Source organism: Zingiber officinale, chromosome 3A (genome assembly GCF_018446385.1).
Source record: "Zingiber officinale cultivar Zhangliang chromosome 3A, Zo_v1.1, whole genome shotgun sequence".
Taxonomy (NCBI): domain Eukaryota; kingdom Viridiplantae; phylum Streptophyta; class Magnoliopsida; order Zingiberales; family Zingiberaceae; genus Zingiber; species Zingiber officinale.
The window spans coordinates 146,446,993-146,467,722 of NC_055990.1; the positions used below are offsets into that span (position 1 = coordinate 146,446,993).

General features: G+C 39.2%; 1 protein-coding gene across 1 annotated transcript; it reads right to left on the minus strand.

Annotated features, from left to right (window-relative positions):
- Window positions 1–701: 701 nt before the first annotated feature.
- LOC122052695 (SNF1-related protein kinase catalytic subunit alpha KIN10-like) lies at window positions 702–19,104 on the minus strand. The gene is made up of 11 exons (XM_042614364.1): window positions 18,735–19,104; window positions 17,251–17,439; window positions 3,377–3,561; window positions 2,845–3,027; window positions 2,638–2,769; window positions 2,365–2,550; window positions 1,880–1,969; window positions 1,714–1,797; window positions 1,396–1,527; window positions 1,074–1,313; window positions 702–971 (listed from the first exon to the last, which is right to left on the minus strand). The coding sequence occupies exons 2-11, from the start codon at window positions 17,432–17,434 to the stop codon at window positions 858–860; spliced, it is 1,530 nt and encodes a 509-aa protein (XP_042470298.1). The 5' UTR covers window positions 17,435–17,439; window positions 18,735–19,104; the 3' UTR covers window positions 702–857.
- Window positions 19,105–20,730: the final 1,626 nt, after the last annotated feature.

The window sequence follows — 20,730 nt, forward strand, 5'->3', positions numbered from 1 at the left end:
AGGTACTACAATCTTATAAAAAATAGCTAAAACATAATCCTGATTTTTAAAATATCAAACCCACATTGGACATAACCTGAATTAGATCAGGTCCATGGGAGTGTAAACCAACACAATCAATGATATTAACCTAATTAAGCTGTTATACTGATTTTTAAAAAATAATATCACCATAATTATTCTATAAGAAGATAAAAATCTACCACCCAACGATCTCTTATGACTGTAGAGGGAATAAATTATGTACCGAACATGTCCTCTGCCCTCATGTAACAAAGCATAAAAAGCTTAAGAAAAATGCCACGATAATTATTGCACGTATGCAAATGAGACAGAAACAGAAGAAAGAATGCATGAAACGACACAGAAGAGAGAAAAAAGGTCAAAAAAAAAAAAAAAAAGGAGCACGCTTTTGTGTATTTTCAAAGGCGCTTTTCATCAGTTCAAAACTTAAGGTGCGCTTTTGGGCAATTCCCGTTACAAATTTGGTAGTTATATTTGAGTTAGGCACTGGCTGCTGGTCCGATCAGATCGAACGAACAGGACCATTAGACGACCTTCGGCCGGCTGGTCCACCTCGATCGGTTTGATCAATCCTCATGTTTTATAAACCTACAGAAGAGTAGATAATGGAGTGGCCAAGTTACCTAAAGATTTTAGGAAACTAAACAAGTAAATGCCACCCAAAAAAAAAGCAACAATTTGCTGAAGAAAGCTCGGTGCTTTAGCAGCTCACTGAGCCCCTCAAAGACCTCCCAAGTTTACAACAATCCATCATACAAGGTGTTTCAATTCGCTACGGAGTAAGTCTATATTCACGATAACACGAATAAGAGAACTCGAGCGAGGAGGCATCATCATAGGACTCTGAGCTGGGCAAGGAAGGCAGCACACAAGTCTAGAAACAGAAGTTGTGGACCACTGACCCTCTGCAAGTCGAGGAGATACTTCTCTTCCCTCGTCTTGTAAAGCTGCACACAAGGCGATACCGACATCTCAGTGTTTCTGAGTCAACTGTCCATTTGCTTCCTTGTTAACTTGTGCTAATTCGAATGTGTATAGGGAGGTCTTACCTGAATTTCAAATTTCACTATGATGGATTCTTTTCCAGCGCCATTAGTTTCAACAATGGTCGGCTCATCTCTGAAGCCATGGTTAGACTGAAGAGAGTTGCTAAGCATGCCTTCGGTGTCAGGAAAGCCAGGAAAGTAACGGCACTTCATATTGTAGTGTCCAATCTTTTTCCAGCAAACATTTAGTTCTTGTAGAGCTTTAAGGACCTCAGTCATGATTTCGCGAGGATGAGCTCGAGACTGTCGATCAAAATGCACTCAGGCGAAGAAAAAGATTAACTGAATGATTCATAATGAAAGGAGAAGATGAACATGTGAGCACCTGGAGGCCAAGAGCCCATTTCCTTTCGGAAGGGAAGTGTGCTCTTGAACTGACTCCTTGTTGCTCCATATAACCCGGTAGGCGATGTGGAGCTGTAACGTCACTTAAACTCCTATTCAATAAATTATAATCCTACAAAAAAACACATTTAATAGCAAAAAAAAAGTTGAGCACAACAATTGCTATGCATAAATCACAATTTATTAATAAAAAACTGTCACATGAACAAGAAAGTAGTCAGAAACCTTTGAGATTTCAGTTATCCACCGATGATAGTTACATATCATTGAGATCAATCCAGTATAAAATAATGCTTACCATAGTTTCTTGAAAATCACCACCAAGGTAGCCACTAGTAGCTCGGAACCGGTTGCCCAGAAGCAAGTAGTATGAAACAGTGGCCTAGTTATAAACACTAAGCGAGTCAGTTATTGCTCCAGAAAGTAGAGTTGTAACTCAAGAATATTCTGATTGTTTGAAATACCTCGTTCTGAATCCTGTTATGAAGAGATTCAACCAACTGGATCTTGTCAAAACCCATTTTAGTCACCTCTTCAATGATGTCTTCATCTATCTGTAAGAATGATCAACTGTGCGATCAATTATAGAATCCTCAAGGTATCAACTAAGATCAGGATTGAAAATACACCAAAAGAACATAATCAATGTCCACAATGATTTTTATCTAAAGCATGTATTGTTTGAAAACAGGAGTATCTGAAGGCTGAAGGCATCCGATAAATCTTTGTTAAATAAATGTACAGGTATGCTAATTTTGGCACTTATTTCTCAAATCAAAATTATGTTCAGTCCTCAAATTATTGATACAAGTGGACCGAAGAATCTAGTAAGGAACAAATTAAAGCATAAACAAATCCTTGGTAGCCAATGTAAATAGTAGTTAATCAGAAACTTATAGAAGTATGTTTCAAAAAAGACACTTTAGTAACCATTGCTGAAATGGTACACCTTTTTAGCTTGCTGTGAAGTATCTGGTGGAGGAACAGCAAGATAGCGTGGAAGGCGAGTTTTGAACCATGCATGTTCACGGATCTCCCGAATCGTTATTCTCTTCATAGGATCAACAACCAGCATCCTAGGAATCAAATCCCGTGCAAGCGCAGACAAGTGACTAGGAAGGGTATATATCCCACCCTGAATTATTAAAAAACGATGCTATAAAACTATTTTATTCATCTATGGAACTTAAATGAAAAATCTTGTTTGTCAAAGTTTTCTTGCCTTTATTTTCTTAAATAAATTTGGTATGTTCTCATCATCAAAGGGAAGGGTCCCACAAAGAAGAGCATAAAGAATGACACCGCAACTCCACACATCTACCTCAGGCCCTGCATAAAGTTTTCCAGAAATTACCTGCAATAAACAACTTGATATCACAATAAAAATCATCGGAAAACAAAATATCAAAAAGGTGGAATATATAAATACCTCAGGAGCAGCATAATTTGGGCTTCCACAGCTAGTCTTCAGAAAATGGCCATCACGCATGACATTACTTAAGCCAAAGTCAGCAATTTTAACATTACACTTTGAATCCAATAATAAATTCTCTGGTTTCAAGTCCCGATGAACAACCATGTTTCTATGGCAATATTCAACTCCAGATATGATCTATTTGCCAAAACCATAGGTATTTGACCAAACATGAAGAAAGAAAATCAGTTATGATTCAATCTTTTGGAGTATAGACACATCATGCAATAGTTGTTACATTTGTTGGAACATATTTAAAGTAGACATCAATAATAGTAAGATCGAATAATAAAACATTCTTGACGCAAAGTCAGGGACAATGAACAAAAGATTAAATTAAGGGTAAATTTTGGGATGGTTTGGGTTAGAAAAATTGGATTTTTGAGATAGATATTGACCAAACTGTAAAAAATAGAAATAATCAACATTAGATAGAAAATTTCATGAGGATGTACATATCAGGAAAAAGCAAGATTTTTTCAAGTACCTGTTGGAAGAAGCGACGAGCTTCATCCTCCAGTAGCCTACCCTTTTCAACAATATAATCAAATAGCTCTCCTGATTTAACATACTCCATAACAACATAAATATCTGATGGCGTCTCAATCACCTCATAAAGACGGATAATATGAGGATGCATGAATAGTCTTAGTATTTTGATCTCTCTTCTCACTGCAATACAGAGAAATCAATCCAGCAAACGTTAAAATATTAAAGAGATAATCAAGAGATCTATTAAACTAATGCTATTTAAATTTTAGTTTTTCATCAGAGCAATACATGGCATATTTGGAGCCAAGGGTATCTTAGATTCTAGTGTGTTTAACATGAAATTCCTTCAGCTCTTTTGAATAAATTACAGGGGTCTCCCTTATGCTGGTTGTAAAACATGGATAATACGGTGATAAAGGTAGACCTCCTAAAAGGTAGGTCAAGGCCGGAAGAACGACTGACGAGGCAGCTAAAGTCAAGGAGCGGTCAACCTTCAAAGTCAAAAATCGAGCCAAAGACACACCCGAACGGGCCATAGGGATGACCGGGCCGGTCGGATCTTGGGATGGCCCGTTCAGGCCTTGGTTGGCCGATCGGACGGTCGATCGGGCCTCAAGACGATAGGGGAGCAATAAGTAGGGAAAACTCAACCAACCGGGCCTTCCGATCGGCCGATCAGACTTACAGCCTGATTGGGCATATGGCATCCTTAATGCAAGCAAAAAGGCCGAGAGAAGACTGAATCGCTCAACACATTCCGCGAGCCTGAGTGGGCAACATTCTTGAGTAACGGTCGGTCAACCCAATGTGGGCCCCAAGGCCTGATGGCTTCATACTCTCTTTTGGAAGTTTGTGCCACAAGAGAGAGAATATCTTGCAGACAAACCGCGCCTTCGAAGCTTTCATCATATCAAATCAAAGGAATTTGCGGGCCTATTTAAGGAAAAGTGTCAAAGCCACTTTATGGTCTGTCCTTTCTTAGGAGCGCTTTGGGAACGTATAAATGCTTTGAGATATATGCATAGATACAACAGTGATATTATATGAAGGGGTCTTCATCTACAGGCGAGGGTATGTGACGCTCTATTTTTTTCACGCACTCGTTGCTACAGTTTTCTTCTACTATTTCCTTCTCCCGAATCGCGTACTAACTTGAGCGTCAGAAGGCTAACACCGGGGGCCCCTTCCCTGACCGGCACTAACACCCTCTGTGTTGCAGGATAGCGCAAAGTCTTCATTTGGTCAATAGCAGAACCACGTTCCCAGTCAACCACCTTCACTGCTTTCGGACAAGATCATATTTGACGCCGTCTGTGGGAATCTCACCTGCTTCCGAGACGTGAAGATGTAGGGCGTTGGGCGGCTCACAATAGTGACTTTAACTCAAGAAGAGCTGGAGATATTAATAAACACTCTGAGCTACAAAGATGGTACAACAACAGCAAGCGACAGTCGAGTGTCGAGCGCTAAACGACCTGACCATATCTGCTACTGGCCAACATGTTGAACATGGAACCCGACTGGAGGGCCCAGTCGGGTGACAATCGAACCACCCTTAGCCAGAGGTTTACCAGCAGGTGCTCGTCCCGTTGGCTAGCTTGCCACCCATGTCACATTCACCGATCCCTTATCACAGGGCATTATTCTGAACACCCTGGAAGAACATGGCCGAGTAGAGAAGAGGGTCATCTTCCGAAAATGTGCTCGTTCGAGATGCTTGTAAAGGCAAAGCGCCCCGGACTAACGATTCTCCCAAGTGAGTAAACATGCAATTTTCCCAAGAAATCCTTGATAACTAGCTGTTAGCTCAATGTCGACCTCTGTCGATCCGAGAATATGGAGGATCAACTGATCTCGATGATCATTTACTCAAGTTTGACAATATAACCACACTCCACCAGTACACCGACGAAATCAAATGCCGAGTGTTTCTCACTACCTTGTCTGGTTCGGCATAAAGATGATTCAAGCGACTGCCGGCCGAATCGATCTGTAGCTTTAAAGATTTCCAAGCAGCCTTCCTCCAACACTTTGCTAACCGCCGCCGCTATCAAAAAACGACTATGATTCAACTACATCAAGAGACCATGAACGTTCCATCGACCACTCAGGAAGTTTTGATAAGTGCCTTTTCACAAGGACTCACAGATAATGATTTCTTCCGATCCCTCATCGGGAAGCCTGCAAGGAATTTCGATCATCTGCTCGAACAGGCTACAAAATACATCAACGTTGAAGAAGCCCGGTCAGCTCAGAAAGAAAGAAGTGACTCCCGAGCCTGCTGTTATTCCTGAGTGTCAATCGACCAATAGTAATATGCCCCCAAAAGGGCCCTGAGCAAGCCCTCAATAACAACATCATGAGTCTCAACCGCATACGGTGCAACATGTGGAAGCTGAGCGGGCGGAATTCCTCGAGCCCCGACAATGGACTACAATGTTTTGCTCTTATCATTGCTCAGCAGCTCACAATACGAAGGACTACTACCACTTTAATCCAAGGTTGCGCCAACTTTCCCCTCAAGGATTCCGCCTGCGATCTCCCTCTCCCACTCGCCTTCATCATTGTCGATCGGACCAGCATCAAGGTCAAGGCAATACACCTGCCGAGAGAAACTAGCAATAGCCCCGGCAAAGAGACAATCAAAGGCCTGCTCAAGCATCGGCCAAGCAATCGTCACGCTGATTGGATCGGGAGGAAGAAAATCGCAGTAACGTTGCCGGGGTGACATCAACATGATAGCAGGTGGCCCAACCAACGGTGACTCCAACCGGGCCAGGAAATCACACGTACGACGATTGGAGATCCATACAGTGGGATGCATCAAGGAGAAGACGGAAGGACCAGAAATTAGTTTCAGTCCTTGAGACTTGGAGGGAGTGGAAATCCCCAATGATGATGCCTTAATTATTAAAGCAATGATTGCTAATTACAATGCCCATCGTACATTTGTTGACACAGGCAACTCGATCAACATAATATTCAAAAAGACATTTGACCAGCTTCGGATGGACAATGATGAGCTCCAACCAATGACAACACCCCTATATGGGTTCAAAGGCAATGAAGTACAGTCGATCGACCAAGTCCATCTTGCCATTTCTATCGGGGAGGAGCCACTCATGAGGATGCACTGAACGAATTTCATCGTTGTGGATGCCCCCTCGGCGTATAATGTGATACTTGGTCGACCAACACTAACGAATTTCGGGCAGTTGTCTCTACATTCTGTCAGAAAATCAAATTTCCAGTAGATAACTCAGTCGGCGAGGTGATGGGCGACCGGATGGTAGCGCGTAAATACTATATGGAGAATGTGAAAGCTGAGTCACAGGCCGTTCGGAAAGCTCAACAGTTAGAGGATAATGCAATCCAGGAGGCTCCGCCTACTTTAATCTATGAAGAAAAGAAAAAGAAATATAAATTCATCCCAACCGATCCAAAGCCACTACCTTCATCGCGACCAATCTGAGCCCTGAGCAGAAGGTCGAGCTGGTCGCCTACTTGAAACACAGTCAGGATATGTTTGTGCAACACACGAGCTTCCAGGGATACAATGTTATGTCGTTCAAACTGAAGACCAGAGACTTATGAACAAGATGTTTCGAAGGAAGATCGACAAAAATATAGAGGTATATGTTGATGATATACTGATAAAATCCATCCGAGCTGTTGTTGATCTATGTGCAGACATCGAGGAAACATGCCAAATCTTGAGGAAGTACGGGGTCAAGCTTATCTTGAACAAGTACTTGTTCGAGGCTAAAAGTGGAACGCTTCCTAAGCTATATCGTGACTGAGAGGGGAATCGAAGCTAATTCTAGCAAGGTGAAGGCACTCCAAGATATGCCCCCACCACACAATTTGAAGGAGGCTCAACGTCTGACTCGACAGATTATCGCACTTTCCCGATTCATCTCGAGATCGTCCAACCGGAGTATGTCATTCTTCAAGATACTTCGCCGAGCCACAAAATTTTAATAGTACGCCGAATGTGATAAGGCATGAGAGGAGCTCAAAAGTTATTTATCCTCTTTATCAGTATTTGTGAAGCTCATCGTCGGCAAGCTGCTCTAGATCTATCTATCTTCTACCAAGCATGTTGTTAGATCAGCGTTGGTGCGACAAGATGGCAATGACCAACAGTCAGTGTATTTTTTAAGTCATTTATTGAAAGATGTTGAATGTCGCTACACTGCTCTTGAGAAGCCGGCATACAAACTAGTATTGGCCGCTCGGAGGTTGCGTCCTTACTTTCTTTTTCATCCTATAATTATTTTAACTAACAACGCCCTGAGTCGAGTTCTCAATCCCAAGGAGTCCAGACGGCTTATCAAATGGACTACGGAGTTAAGTAAATTTGATATACAATATCAATCCCGATTGGACATCAAAGCACAAGCATTAGCTGATTTTGTGGCGGAGATGCAAAATCCCAAACTAGAGGAGACAGAAAATTTACATGGATGGATCGTCCACCCAGTAAAGCAGTGGAGTAGGGATCCTCTTAATATCACCGCGTGAAGACAAAATACAACTATCCGTCCAGCTGGATTACCGAGCTACTAATAACGAGGCTGAATATGAAGTCTTGATCGCTGGTCAGCCTGATCTACAGGCAGCTAAGCATGTGGGAGCTACTAGGGCTCTTATTTACTCGGATTCCCATCTAGCGGCCCAACATATCTCATATAACTTCGAAATAAATAATATGAGGTTAAAATTATATGCCGAAGCATTTAAAAGGTTAAAGGTGGGATTCCAAGAAGTGCAGTACAAAAGATTCCTTGGATGGATAATCGATATGCAAATGAGTTGGCCAAATTAGCTAATTCGCTAAGTCCGCTAGTGCTGGATAAGCCTATTAAGCAAACACTACTGGTAGCTCATATCAAAAGACCAGTCGAAACAGAAGTACAGAGTGACTGGCGAACGCCTTTGATAGAGTTCTTCCGAGCGAGAAACTTATCGGCCGATCGAGAGCAGGCGCAGTTGGTAAAAAGAGAGTCAGTCATTTTACATTGATAGGAGGTCACTTATACAAGAAAGTCTTCTCAAGGCCCCTGTTGAAATGTATTAGATCGGAGAACATTCAGTATATTTTACAAGAAGTACACCAAGATTCTTGCGGAATCCATTCGGGCAGTCGATCGCTCGCATGGAAGATCTTATTAGCCGGATATTTTTGTCCCACTACAACTCAGGTGGTGGGCACGTGTTTATCATGTCAAAGGCATTAAAATATACCACACCGACCCATGGAAGCATTGAATACCTCAATTGTCTCCTGCCCGTTCAACCAGTGGGGCATGAACATCGTAGGACCTTTCCCGATAACGACCGATCAAAGGAATTCTTACTCATGGTAGTAGACTATTTTTCTAAATGGGTGGAAGTCGAGCCGTTGGCTAAAATAAATAGAGTAGATGGTTATTAAATTTTTATGGCAAAGTCTTATGCGCCGATTCCATATCCCTCACAAGCTTGTGTCTGATAATGGGAGATAATTTCAAGGGCGGAAGATCACACAGTTGTGCGCGAGCTATGGTATCCTGCAAGCCTTCACCTTTGTGGCTTATCCTCAAAGCAACGGTCAGACGGAAGTCACCAACAGAGAAATTCTCAAAGGACTCGGAACCCGACTAGACCATTTGGGAGGGAGCTGAGTTGATAAACTTCCGAGTGTGTTGTGGCCTCATCGCACTACACCCAGAGAAGCCATGGGCATAACCTTGTTCCACTTGGTGCATGGAGGAGAAGTAGTGGTACCGGTCGAAATTGGTGTTGAATTTGATTGGATACAGCTGTATGACGAGGAGGATTTCGATTAGCACCTTATAGAGTTAGACTTAGTGGAGGAAATCATAGATAAAGTAGCCGCTCGGCTGATGGTGTACTAGCAGAGAATGAAGCAGAGCTATAACAAGAGGATTATTCCAAGGTTATTTCAAGCAGGTGACCTGGTATGGAAGAGGATTAAGTCAATCGGCGATGTCAACAAGTTAGAGCCCCCGTGGTGTGGACTGTACAAAGTGACACGAAAGCTAAACTCGGGATCCTATTACTTGCAAGATGAAAATGGAAAAAACCAAGAGCGACCATAGAGTACAAATCATCTACAATCCTACCAGGCTTGATAGTAAGTTTGTGCTAAATCTATGTAATTTGTAAAAATTTATGTTCAATGAATACATGCATTTGCAAGTGAAAAATGATCAAGTTCCAAACTCTTGTATCAATCGATGAGTTATAAGTGAGCATGCTCTCACGCCTAAGTATCCAGACTCTCGTGTCGTTCAGCCAAGTTATAAGTGAGCATGCTCTCACGCCGAAGTGTATCCAGACTCTCGTGCCGATCGGCCGAGTTATAAGTGAGCATGCTCTCACGCCAAGTCTCATACTCTCGTATTGTTCGGCCGAGTTATAAGTGAGTACGCTCTCACACCCAAGTATCCAGACTCTCGAGCTCATCAGCTAAATTATAAGTGAACACGCTCTCACGACATGTATCTAAACTCTTGAACCGCTCGGCTGGGATCTCAAGTCATCAAGCCGAGCAACTAAGTCACAAGTGAATTTATTTCACCGCTGAGTTTTGGAACTCTCCTTGAATTCCGAAAAACCATGGCAATAAAGGTTCTTTGTAATGTTACTTAAGTAAACCAAGAGAGCGAAGTCTGAGAGACGAAAGGAGTTCAGCTAAAGGCTAAAGCATTCAAAGGATGAAAGTTCTAAGGCAAAGAGCAGATATACATAGTGTACAACATGAAAAGTTCCTTAACTCTTACAACAAGCCATTGACAAACTGGAAAGAAACATTACATAAAGTCAACGACGACATCGTCTAGGATCACTTCCAAAATTTTCTGCCTTTTGATGAAAGTCTAGGGAACCTTAGAGAGATAGTCACCTCCTTCAATTGCTTGAGAGTCCCTTCAATGCCATACTCGAATAGTTTAATGGTCCGGTTGGACAATATCTGGTTGAAATCTTTCGAGCGAAGATACTCAACTTGTGAGCTTCTAGTCGACCGGACTCTTTTTCTTTAAGCTTAACAAGTTCGGCCTTAGAGGCCTCCCGTCATCTTTCTCGTTCATTGATCGTTGATACTCCTCGAGTTGGAGATCATGACTCGCTTGTTCGACCTTCTGGCTCACTTGCTCTATAAGTAGAGTTGCTTCCAACTCTTCGAGCTTCTTGGTTAAGGCTCGGGCTTCTTTGTTCTTAATATCCAAGTCTTCAGTGGCCTTGAGTTTCAGGGCGTTTGCAGAGTTGAAGCGCAATTCAGAATTTTGGGTCTGCTTCCTCAGTTTCTCAAGCTCAACGGATTGATCATGGTTTTTATCCTTCTCCACTGTCAGCGCTCGCTCGAACCTAGGAGCTGCTCGAACTGACTCTCCAAGTCCTCCTTCAATTGGGTCAACTTGGCAGTTAGTCGCTCGACTGAGGCTTGGGAGGCGCCTGCTCCACTAACCGAGGTTTACGACTCTTTATATTCGTGATTTAATTGGACTAACCTTTGGCATATAGCCAAGTCTTCCACCCAAAACTATTGAAAGACAGAGTGATCAAGTCGAGCTGGTCGGGAAATATAAGTGTGTAAATACTATGCAAACTCACCCCCATAGAATTTTGACTGAAACGATCAAACAACTCCTCGGGTGGAATGGTCGTCACCCTGGCTTTGGCGTCTGCCCAAGTCTGGGCCAAGGGACCTTGAATTTTAATTTTGTGCTTGGGGGTGCGTGGCTCGTTCGGATCGGGATAGCACCATTCATCTGTAGGCAGCCTGAGGATGGTCGTAATTCACCTATGAATGCTTGAACCAGTTGGTTCTGAGTTAGACTTGCTCTTTGATTTGGAGAGAGGGATTGAATGTATTGAGAGATGGGGCGTTGGTTCTACTGGCGGGGGCATCGAAAAAGATACAGGTTGTGCAGGGATGGCGCCATTGAAGTTTGATGAAGTGGAGGTGTACCACAGACCGAGGATAACTGTCGGAGGGGAAGGTGAGGAGGCCATGAGGAAAAGGGAGATCGAAAGTTGAGGAAAGTAGGCTGGAACTTACTAGGCATGGATCGTCGGCGGTCGTGAGCAGAAGACGAGAAAGAATAAGGCAAAAGAAAAATCGAAGACGATACAGTGTAGAGAAAAATGAAAGCCTTAAAAACCCTAGCATTGGACATTTGTGGTCGTTCAATTGAGTGCCTTAGGAAAACGGGATTGGATCTGGATCATCAAATTCGAAAAGATGGTTATCACATCGAAGCCCAACAATTACTTGTCACATCGAATACTCGGTGGCTGAAGAGTGTGGCACGTGGCGATAAATCATAGGATGCATTTATGATAAATGGAGATAATTAGCAGAGTCATGATGAAAACGTATGCTCGGCATACTTTACATTAATGATAAGGATTTGGTCGATTTTCGAGAAAATTGGAATGACGCCAACTGTAATTAAGCGACACTATTGGGAATTAAAATCCGCTCGAGAGAAAGAGGAAGCATAAGACAATAACAGTTAATTAAAGTCAGCCGAGAAAAGAGCATTCTTAAAGCCACAATAAATAAGAACAACATTCCTCTTAGATGGATGGCAGTCGAAAAAGCGAACACCCGACCGGGGGATAAAGAAGGCAAATAATACCATAGATCCAGCCAGTCGGATTTGTAACCTTCTTCGACTAAACTTACGAGGAAGACTTGTGATACGGTAATAAATGTGAACCCCCTAAAAGGTAGGTCAAGACTGAGAAGAACAGTCGATGAGGCAGTCAAAGTCAAGGAGTGGTCAACCTTCAGAGTCACCAATCGAGCCAGGAACACACCCAAATAGGTCATAGGGGCGACCGACCCTCGAGTGGTCGGTTGGATCTTGGTATGGCCCGCTCGAACCTTAGATGGCCGATCAGACAACCGATCGGGCCTCAAGACGGTAGGGGCAATAAGCAAGGAAACCCAACCGATCAAGCCTTCCAATCAACCGATCAGACTTATAGCCCGATTGGGCATATGACATCCTTAATGCAAGTAAAAAAGTTGAGTGAAGGTCGAGTCGCTCAGCATGTTCCGCAAGCCCGAACGGGCGACGTTCTTGAGTAAATGTCGATCGACCTAGCGTGGGCCCCAAGGCCCGACGACTGCGTACTCTCTTTTGGAAGTTTATGCCACGAGAGACAAAGAATAACCTGTACATAGACCGCGTCTTCAAAGCTTCCATCATATCAAATCACAAGGATTTGCAGGCCTATTTAAAAAAATGTGTCAGAATCACTTTATAGCATGTCCTTTCCTAGGAGTGCTTTAGAAAATGTGTAAATGCTTTGAGATAGGTGCATAAATACAACAGTGACACTATAAGGGGTCTTCAACTATAGGCGAGGGTATGCGACGCTCTATTTTTTCAACTACAGTTTTCTTCCACTATTTTCTTCTTCCGAATTGCGTATTGACTTAAGCTTCGGAGGGCCAACATCAGGGACTCCTTCTCTACCCGACACTAATGCTCTTTGTTGCAGGATAGCATAGAGTCTTCATTTGGTCAACAGCAGAATCATGTTCCCCGCCAGTGTTCTAAAACTCGCCCTAGGCCTAGGTGTTACGCGTCCGCCACCCATGTCGAAAACCTCTAAGGCGGGTGACCTAGGCAGCCCTCGCAGATCCAGAGGCAATGATTTTGGGCTTTTAATTTTAAAAAAAAAGTTTGTTTGTCTAATAAATTATTAAATTTAAAATCCCTAAATTACGTATTCATCTGCGTCTACCTCTTCTTCTGCTCTCATTGTCTCATCGTCGTGGCTTCATCTTCGTCAATTCTGATAAGTTTTTTTTGTTTTTGTTATTTATTTTTTGTTTCGTCTACTCCTCATCATCACAAGACATCTCTGGCGGCGTCGAACGTGTCGCAGGACGCGTCTGCAGCCATCAGAAGAGTCCGCAGCCGCCAGAATCGTCATAGGACATGTCCGACGGCGTCTCAAGATGCTTCCGACAGCACCAGAAGTGTCCCGTGACTCTTCCAGTGCCGCCGGAAGCAATACCAAACTTCGCCGGAGGCGTCTTGCGACGCTTTCAGGCGGCCCTGAACACCTCACAAGGCGCGTCTAGTGGCGTCTGTGGCGTTGTCACGAGTTTGTTGTCGCGATTTTTTAGGGTTTATAAATATTTTCAGGTTTAAATAAATAAAACAACTCCTGACATAGTTTTAATAATAGGCTTTCATAAAACCTAATTAAATTATCTCAATTAAATATATAAAAAATATATTTACTTTTTTTTTAATAAATATTATTAATTTACATAAAACTGATTTAAATATATAAAAAATATATTTAAAATTTAAAAATTCTAATAAATATTATTAATTTATATAAATCAGATTTAAATATACAAAATATATATATTTAAAATTTAAAAATTTCTAATAAACATTATTAATTTATATAAAACAGATTTAAAAATATAGAACTATATTTAAATTTTAAAAAATTCTAATAAATATTATTAATTTATATAAATCAGATTTAAATATATAAAAAAATTAAAATTTATTTTTTTAATAAATATCTAATACATTTTATTAATTAAATTAAGATATATTAAAAATATTCAATTATTCTAAGACTTGTTAATGCTATTTTGTATCTTACATATAATTTTTTTCTTAGATTTGTTAATGATTCCAAAGTTCCTAAATTTATTCTTAAATTATTTTTCAAGTTATCAGCAAGCAATCCATCTTCGACAGCATCTATCACACAACCCGAATCCAAGATTTTTAGGAGAAAGTCAAATGACATCGGATGGGAGTTTGGGATATTGATTAATCCTAAAAACCTCGACAAAATTAAATGCAAGTTGTATAGAAAAATGATGTCAGGAGTGTATAAGATCAAGGAGCACATTGGAAATATACATGGAAATATATCTGGTTGTTGAAAAACATCTCAAGAAGATAAAAATAAGTGCAAATACGCTATTTTAGAAGGGAGGAACAGAAAGAAAAATAAAATATTGAAAGAACAAAATTGTAGAGCAGAGTTGACTGTTTCTCAAGATGAAGGTGGTCTTGAAATTGAAGGGATGGATGGAATTAAAAAACCTCTTCCACTTGGCTCCATGGATAGATATATATCAGTAATTGCTCCAGAAATGTAGGTTCAAGTGAGAGCAAAATGTTTCGCCAAAAAAATATAAATGAGGCACTTTTCAAAGAGAAAACTCAACAAGTTCAAAAATATGTTGGGAGATAGGTTTATGAAAATGGAATTTTATTCAATGTTGTTGATAATGATAGCTTCAAGCAACTAATAGAGACAATAGGTTAATTTAGACCACGATTCAAGCCTCCAACTCAATATCAACTTAGGAGCCGTTATTGAAAGTCAAAGTTGAAAAAATAAAACAACTGTTGAAGAAACATGAAGAAGAATGGGCAAAGAATGGGTGCTCGATCATAACAGATGCATGGAGTGATAGAAAAAGAAGCATATTAAATTTGTGTGTTAATTGCAAGGAGGATACTACATTTTTAGAGTCTAAAAAGTCTTCAGACGAGGCACATACAACTAAACTTATTTTTGAATATGTTAACAAGTATATTCAACAAGTAGGAGCTCAAAATATTGTTCAGATTGTAATAGATAATGTTACCAATAATATGGCTACAACTAAATTGATGAGAGAAAAATGACCTGCGATCTTTTGGAGTACATGTGCAACTCACATGGTTAATCTCATGCTTGAAAGTATTGACAAGCTTCCACAATATGAAAAGGTTATTGAGCAAGCCAAGTCTTTTACCATTTCCATTTATGCTCACCATAAGACTGTGTGATGAGAAGTTTCACAAAGAAGAGAGACATAGTCCGGCTAGGAGTACCAGGTTTGCATCAAATTTCCTAACATTGTAAAGTTTAATTGAAAAAAATCTAGTTTAAGGACCATGTTTACAAGTGATATGTGGGAGAAATGTAAATGGTCAAAACAAACAAAGAGATATTGGCTTACTCTACTATGATGAGCATGAGATTTTAGAATGGTGTGACACTTTGTTTGAAAATATTTGCTCCTTTAGTGAAGGCTCTTCGATTGGGAGATGGAGATAGAAAGTCATCCATAGGGTTTCTATATGGGGAGCTTCTTCAAACTAAAGAAGATATCAAGGTGGCCCTGAATGTGGAAACAAATTATCAGCCTATCATAGTGATTATTGAGTCAAAAATGAAGGATAGGCTTGATACAGTATTGCATACTACTGCATTTTTGTTGAATCCTTATTTTCACTATAATGATAGTTCTATTGCTCTGTATGAGGAGGTTTCGAGGGGGATTTTTTAATGCATGAAAATTTTGCATGCTAATGAGTTAAATCTACAAGATACAATTATTAAAAAGAAATTTACAAAATATAGAGACAAGATTGGGTTATTTGGTAAAACATTGGTAGTAAAAGCATGTAAAAAAATGAAGGTTGGATTGTGGATGGTGGAGAAGATGATGAAGTTGAACTAGATTCCAGACTCACATAGCAAATGGTTGATGAAGCAAGTGGAGCAAATGATAATCTACAACCTTGAAAAAGCTCTTAGAGTGCGAGAACTTCACGAGAATGATTTTGCATCTGAATAAGAGGAGGAGGATCAAGATAATATTAAGTTTGTGTCCGATGAAGAATAAGTTGTTGAAAATTATGGAGAAGAAATAGAATAAATGTGATATTTTATTAGTTGTGTAATTCTGAAGTTTGAACTTATTTTAAATTTAATATTTTATTAATTGTGTAATTTTGAACTCATTTTAAATTTGATGTTATTCTGTTGGAGTTATAATATGTGATATATTATGCAATTTATGTAGATACCGTGGAATTCGCCTAGCAACGCCTAGTCCCCGCCTAGGAACCTAGGCGCTAGGCACTGGTCTGGCGCCCGATTAGCACCTAACGAATTTTAGAACCTTGTTCCCAGCCAACCACCTTCATCTCTTTTGGACAGGATCATGCCTCAAACATATCCATTTTAGTACCATAAACACATAGTAGGAATAGCTACTGATAGACCAAACAAAGGCAAAAAAAAAAAAAAATAACAATGACAAGATCACTTGTAAGTGATCTTTAGTCACAAATTTGAAGATAGTTTCTTATATTCCCTTGGGATTAAAGGTGAGATAGCCTCATGACGGTCACTAGTGGAAGTTTCACTGAATTCTCATGTCTCAATGGGTTTTCAGTTGTCGGAGCATGAAAAGAACAATTAAAGAACAAAATTTTAAACCTCATTCTCAAGGATAGGAAAGAACATCACAGCAAGTTGCATTTTTTCTGATTGAACTGTGGATGTTTAAAATATAGCTATGCAGATGTTAATGCCACGTTTGTCTCTTTTGCTCTATGCTGCTACCTTGTGTAGCTGCTACAAGTGAAAAAGCTGGTAGTTGTTGGCCTTATGGGTAAAAACTTACAAGAGGAAAAGAAACAAATATAGCCGCTTGAATAGCTGGTAGATAGAAAATCTTTGGCAAAATAGCTATGGACCTTATGGCTCAAAGCTTACAAGAGCAATAGAAATAAATTATCTCTGACAACAACTATAGCTTGCTTATACATTTACTTGACTACTGTGACAGAATATTCAAAAAGTTAATATTGTGAGTGAATGAGTAGGAACAATTCATGAGGTGGTGTACATGGATAAGCACCGCAAAGGTTCAAACTAATGAGTGTAATCTAGATAAGTTGCATCAAACCTAACTGAGTAAAAGTATACTATTTATGGGCTTGAGCGAGGAAAGGCTGCTGGTGGATGGGGGATAAAGGGCAAAATGACACTGCAATAAGACACAATAACTAAGCTACAGCACACCTTTTTCTTCCATTTCCATGCTCTTTATTTTACGACGATTAAGAATCTTGATAGCAACTTTGTGCCCTGTCAACAAATGCTCTGCAATCTTAACTTTGCCAAATGATCCAATGCCAAGAGTCTTTCCAAGTTTATAATTTTGCAATACCACATCAGCACTGCCACCTCTACCGGATCCCTCCATTTTGACTGTATAGATAAGAACATTTAGCATATTTCCTTCACATATGCAAGTATATGTAGCTCTGGTGGAGAGTATTACTTTCAATATAGCATTTCTGAAATATGCAAGCCAGAAAACTTACTTGTGGATAACAGACCTAGAAACTAAATATTTTAAGACAAATAAGTTTGACTACAAAGTGTATTATAATATGTTTGATGAACGCTTTAACAACATTATATCTCCACATATTATTAATAACTTCACAGGAAGACCGGACTACTTTAACAATAAAACATATTTTCCTGCTGATCTCCGTGTCAAACAACAAGCAATGTTGTAATAAGGTTGTTAAATAATCACTAGCTGTATTAACAAACATATGTAGAAAAAAATGCTAAAGGGATCTAACGATTAATTCACTAGAAGGTTGCTATAGAAATCATGTACTAACAAGTTGAACTCCATTTTACTTAAACCTTTTTAGTTAAAATTCTCACCAAAGACAAGATACCCATATATTCATGTACTGTTCGTTTCTCTTAATGAAATTTTAAATACCAATAAATTTCTAGGTGAGAGAAGAAACCAAGAGAACTACTGTTAAGCTAAGACTTGCATATTTATTCTTGAATAACTTATGAAGCATAGCATCAAGTCAGAATAGCATGAATGGAGAAAATTTGGAAATTTTGTTGATACACTGACAATTGCACAACACTAATTAGTACAGGTTTACAAGAGTAACAGAATAAGAACTCTTACATAGTTACATGAGATCATTGTCAAACTGAAATCACAACTGTTCAATAGAAAGGAAAACGCCTATATATATATATATATATATATAAAAGTCAAATCTTAAGAAAATTGCAAAGATTATTAACCTAGAGTAGCTAGCCTCTCAAATAAAAATTCTTCCTTCACGCAGTAATTTAACTTTAGCAACCCGTGAATACAAGCAAATTAGAGTAACCAAGACCACGTTATATTAATAAATTTTCCGATCCCAAATAGTTTGTCTGAGCAATAACAAGGGCCATGACAAAACTCATCACGAAGTTCATCTACTGTGAACAAGTTAACCCAGAAAAATAATCAGTGCCGCAAAGAACCCCCAAAAATCAGTTTTTTTCAGAGCTTTTTTCAGATATCAGAGTGAACATGCAAACATCGCAACAACTCATTAAAAAGTTCATCCGTAAACAAATTTTCCCCGAACATAACATTACCAATAATCAGTGCGGTACAGCAGCCCAAAAAAATAGTTTTTTTTTCAGATATCGAAGTGAACGGGAGAAGAAACAAAAAAAATATATACCTCGGTAGCGAAATCAAACACAAGAAAGCCGAGCACCGAGCTGAATCTGCAGAAGCTTGAATAGGCCTGCGTCGAAGTCGAGGATCTGAACTAGGGTTCGTGATTCGGCGGAAATGAGGAAGAGCAAAAGGGGATCGAGCTCGGGATGAGTGGGGAAAGGGAGATCTGACGGCGACGAGAGATGCGGGGAATGAAAAGAGGGAATCCAGTCATGGACACGCCATCGGAGGCTCGCGGCTTCGATCGATTCCCCAAAAAGATGGCCGGCGCAAATAAGTGTTGGTTTTCATCGATTCGTTGTGTGGCAATGTGACGTTGATGGTGATGGTGAGAGGTGATGGTGGCGGTCATCCATGGCCATGCCTTGTGATTGGGCAGCTTAAAAGGAGAATAATTCATCCATTTTATCAAGGAAATTAAATTAGCTTTTTTTCATAAAAATATTTTAAAAAAAAAATAATAATAAAACTCATAGGCTCATAGCCATTAAAACATATTTTATATTGTTTCCGGGACACGGAGAGTGACAAAACGCTTTTCAATTTCTTAAATTAATAAATAAATTTTCTTGCACCTTTTGCAAATTCTTAAATTAATCAATAAACTTTTTTAATGTACAATTATCTAAAAATAATTATACACACGATGACACGAATTACATGTAATATAATACATCAATATATATATATATATATATATATATATATATATATATATAAATTTATAAAATAAATGTTTTATGTCAAATAATTAAACAACATATTTAATAATAATATAACATTATTTAATAGTCATTTAGAAAAAAATAATTTAATTTTTTATATTAGATATTAAATTGATAAAAATAAATATTATATTTAATTTTAATAAAAAAATCGCTCATAAATTAAATAAGGTCAGACTTATATAATAGTGTAATGTAAGGATAACATTCGAGAATTCCAGAAACAATGCAAGGGTGACATTTAAAATTTCCAACAGTAATACAAGGGTAATACTCGAAATCCCACTAGCAAGTTAATGTAATGGGTTTCCTCTTATAAAAAATTAATTTAATATCATATTTGATTTTAGCTAAAAAGTCAAGAAAAATATGTTTTGTAACATGGTCAACCTATGGTATTTATAGACAGGATCATATCTGATTTTTCGTAGGCCCGAGTCGAGGTTCCCAAATTGGGTCTCTCACATTATGCAATCAAATCTAATAAATTTAGATTGAAACATCATCAAACCCACCGGACTGATTGGAATGAAAGAAATGTCTAACACGTCGACAATAACGTGGGCAACAGTAAGTCAGCAACTTAGGTAGCGATTGTTGAGCCTTGATTGATGCTTCCTCGTTTAAAAATTTTGAAAGAAGGAGACAAGAGATAGCAATAGTAAGGGGAGCAGGGTCACAGGTGGCTTCGTGGAATGATGGAGACACGGAACGACAGCAACAGTGCTAAGCCGCGACGAGGGAAGTGAAAAATCGAGAACATGCGGGAGCAAAAGGAGAAATAGGGTTCAGCTTATTATTTTACACTTTTACATAAAGTTTTTAAAATTATAATTAAGTCCTTGAAATTTTAAGGAATACACACTTTTATGGATTCTTTAATTTTGGCTCGATTAGTATAAAGACCCCTCTATTATGCTCTAATTATTGGGCCTTGAGACTATTGTCTCTTGGGAAGTGTTGTCAATCCTGACTAAAGAGAACTAGAAAAAATTATTGATGAGAAAAATTCTCAATAATAAGTCATAGCTTATTTCTGAACTTTAGATTCATAATTGATTAATAAGAAAAATTCCTAATAATACATCACAGCTCAGTCTTGAACCTTAGATCATATTTGATTAATGAGAAAAAATCTCAATAACAAACCGTAACTCAGTCTCAAACTCTAAATCCCTGATTGATAAGTCTATTAAAATTACTAATAAACCTTGAAATTATTTTCGGTGTGAAAAGGAAAAAAGTATTAACGTAATTTAATTTTGGGCTTCA

Coding starts and splice junctions, on each gene's coding strand:
- LOC122052695 (XM_042614364.1), bottom strand. CDS start 17,434: ATGGAGGGATCCGGTAGAGGTGGCAGTGCTGATGTGGTATTGCAAAAT. Junction 3,028..3,376: donor CTCGTCGCTTCTTCCAACAG/GTACTTGAAAAA, acceptor TTTGGCAAATAG/ATCATATCTGGAGTTGAATA. Junction 972..1,073: donor TAGTGAAATTTGAAATTCAG/GTAAGACCTCCC, acceptor CCTTGTGTGCAG/CTTTACAAGACGAGGGAAGA.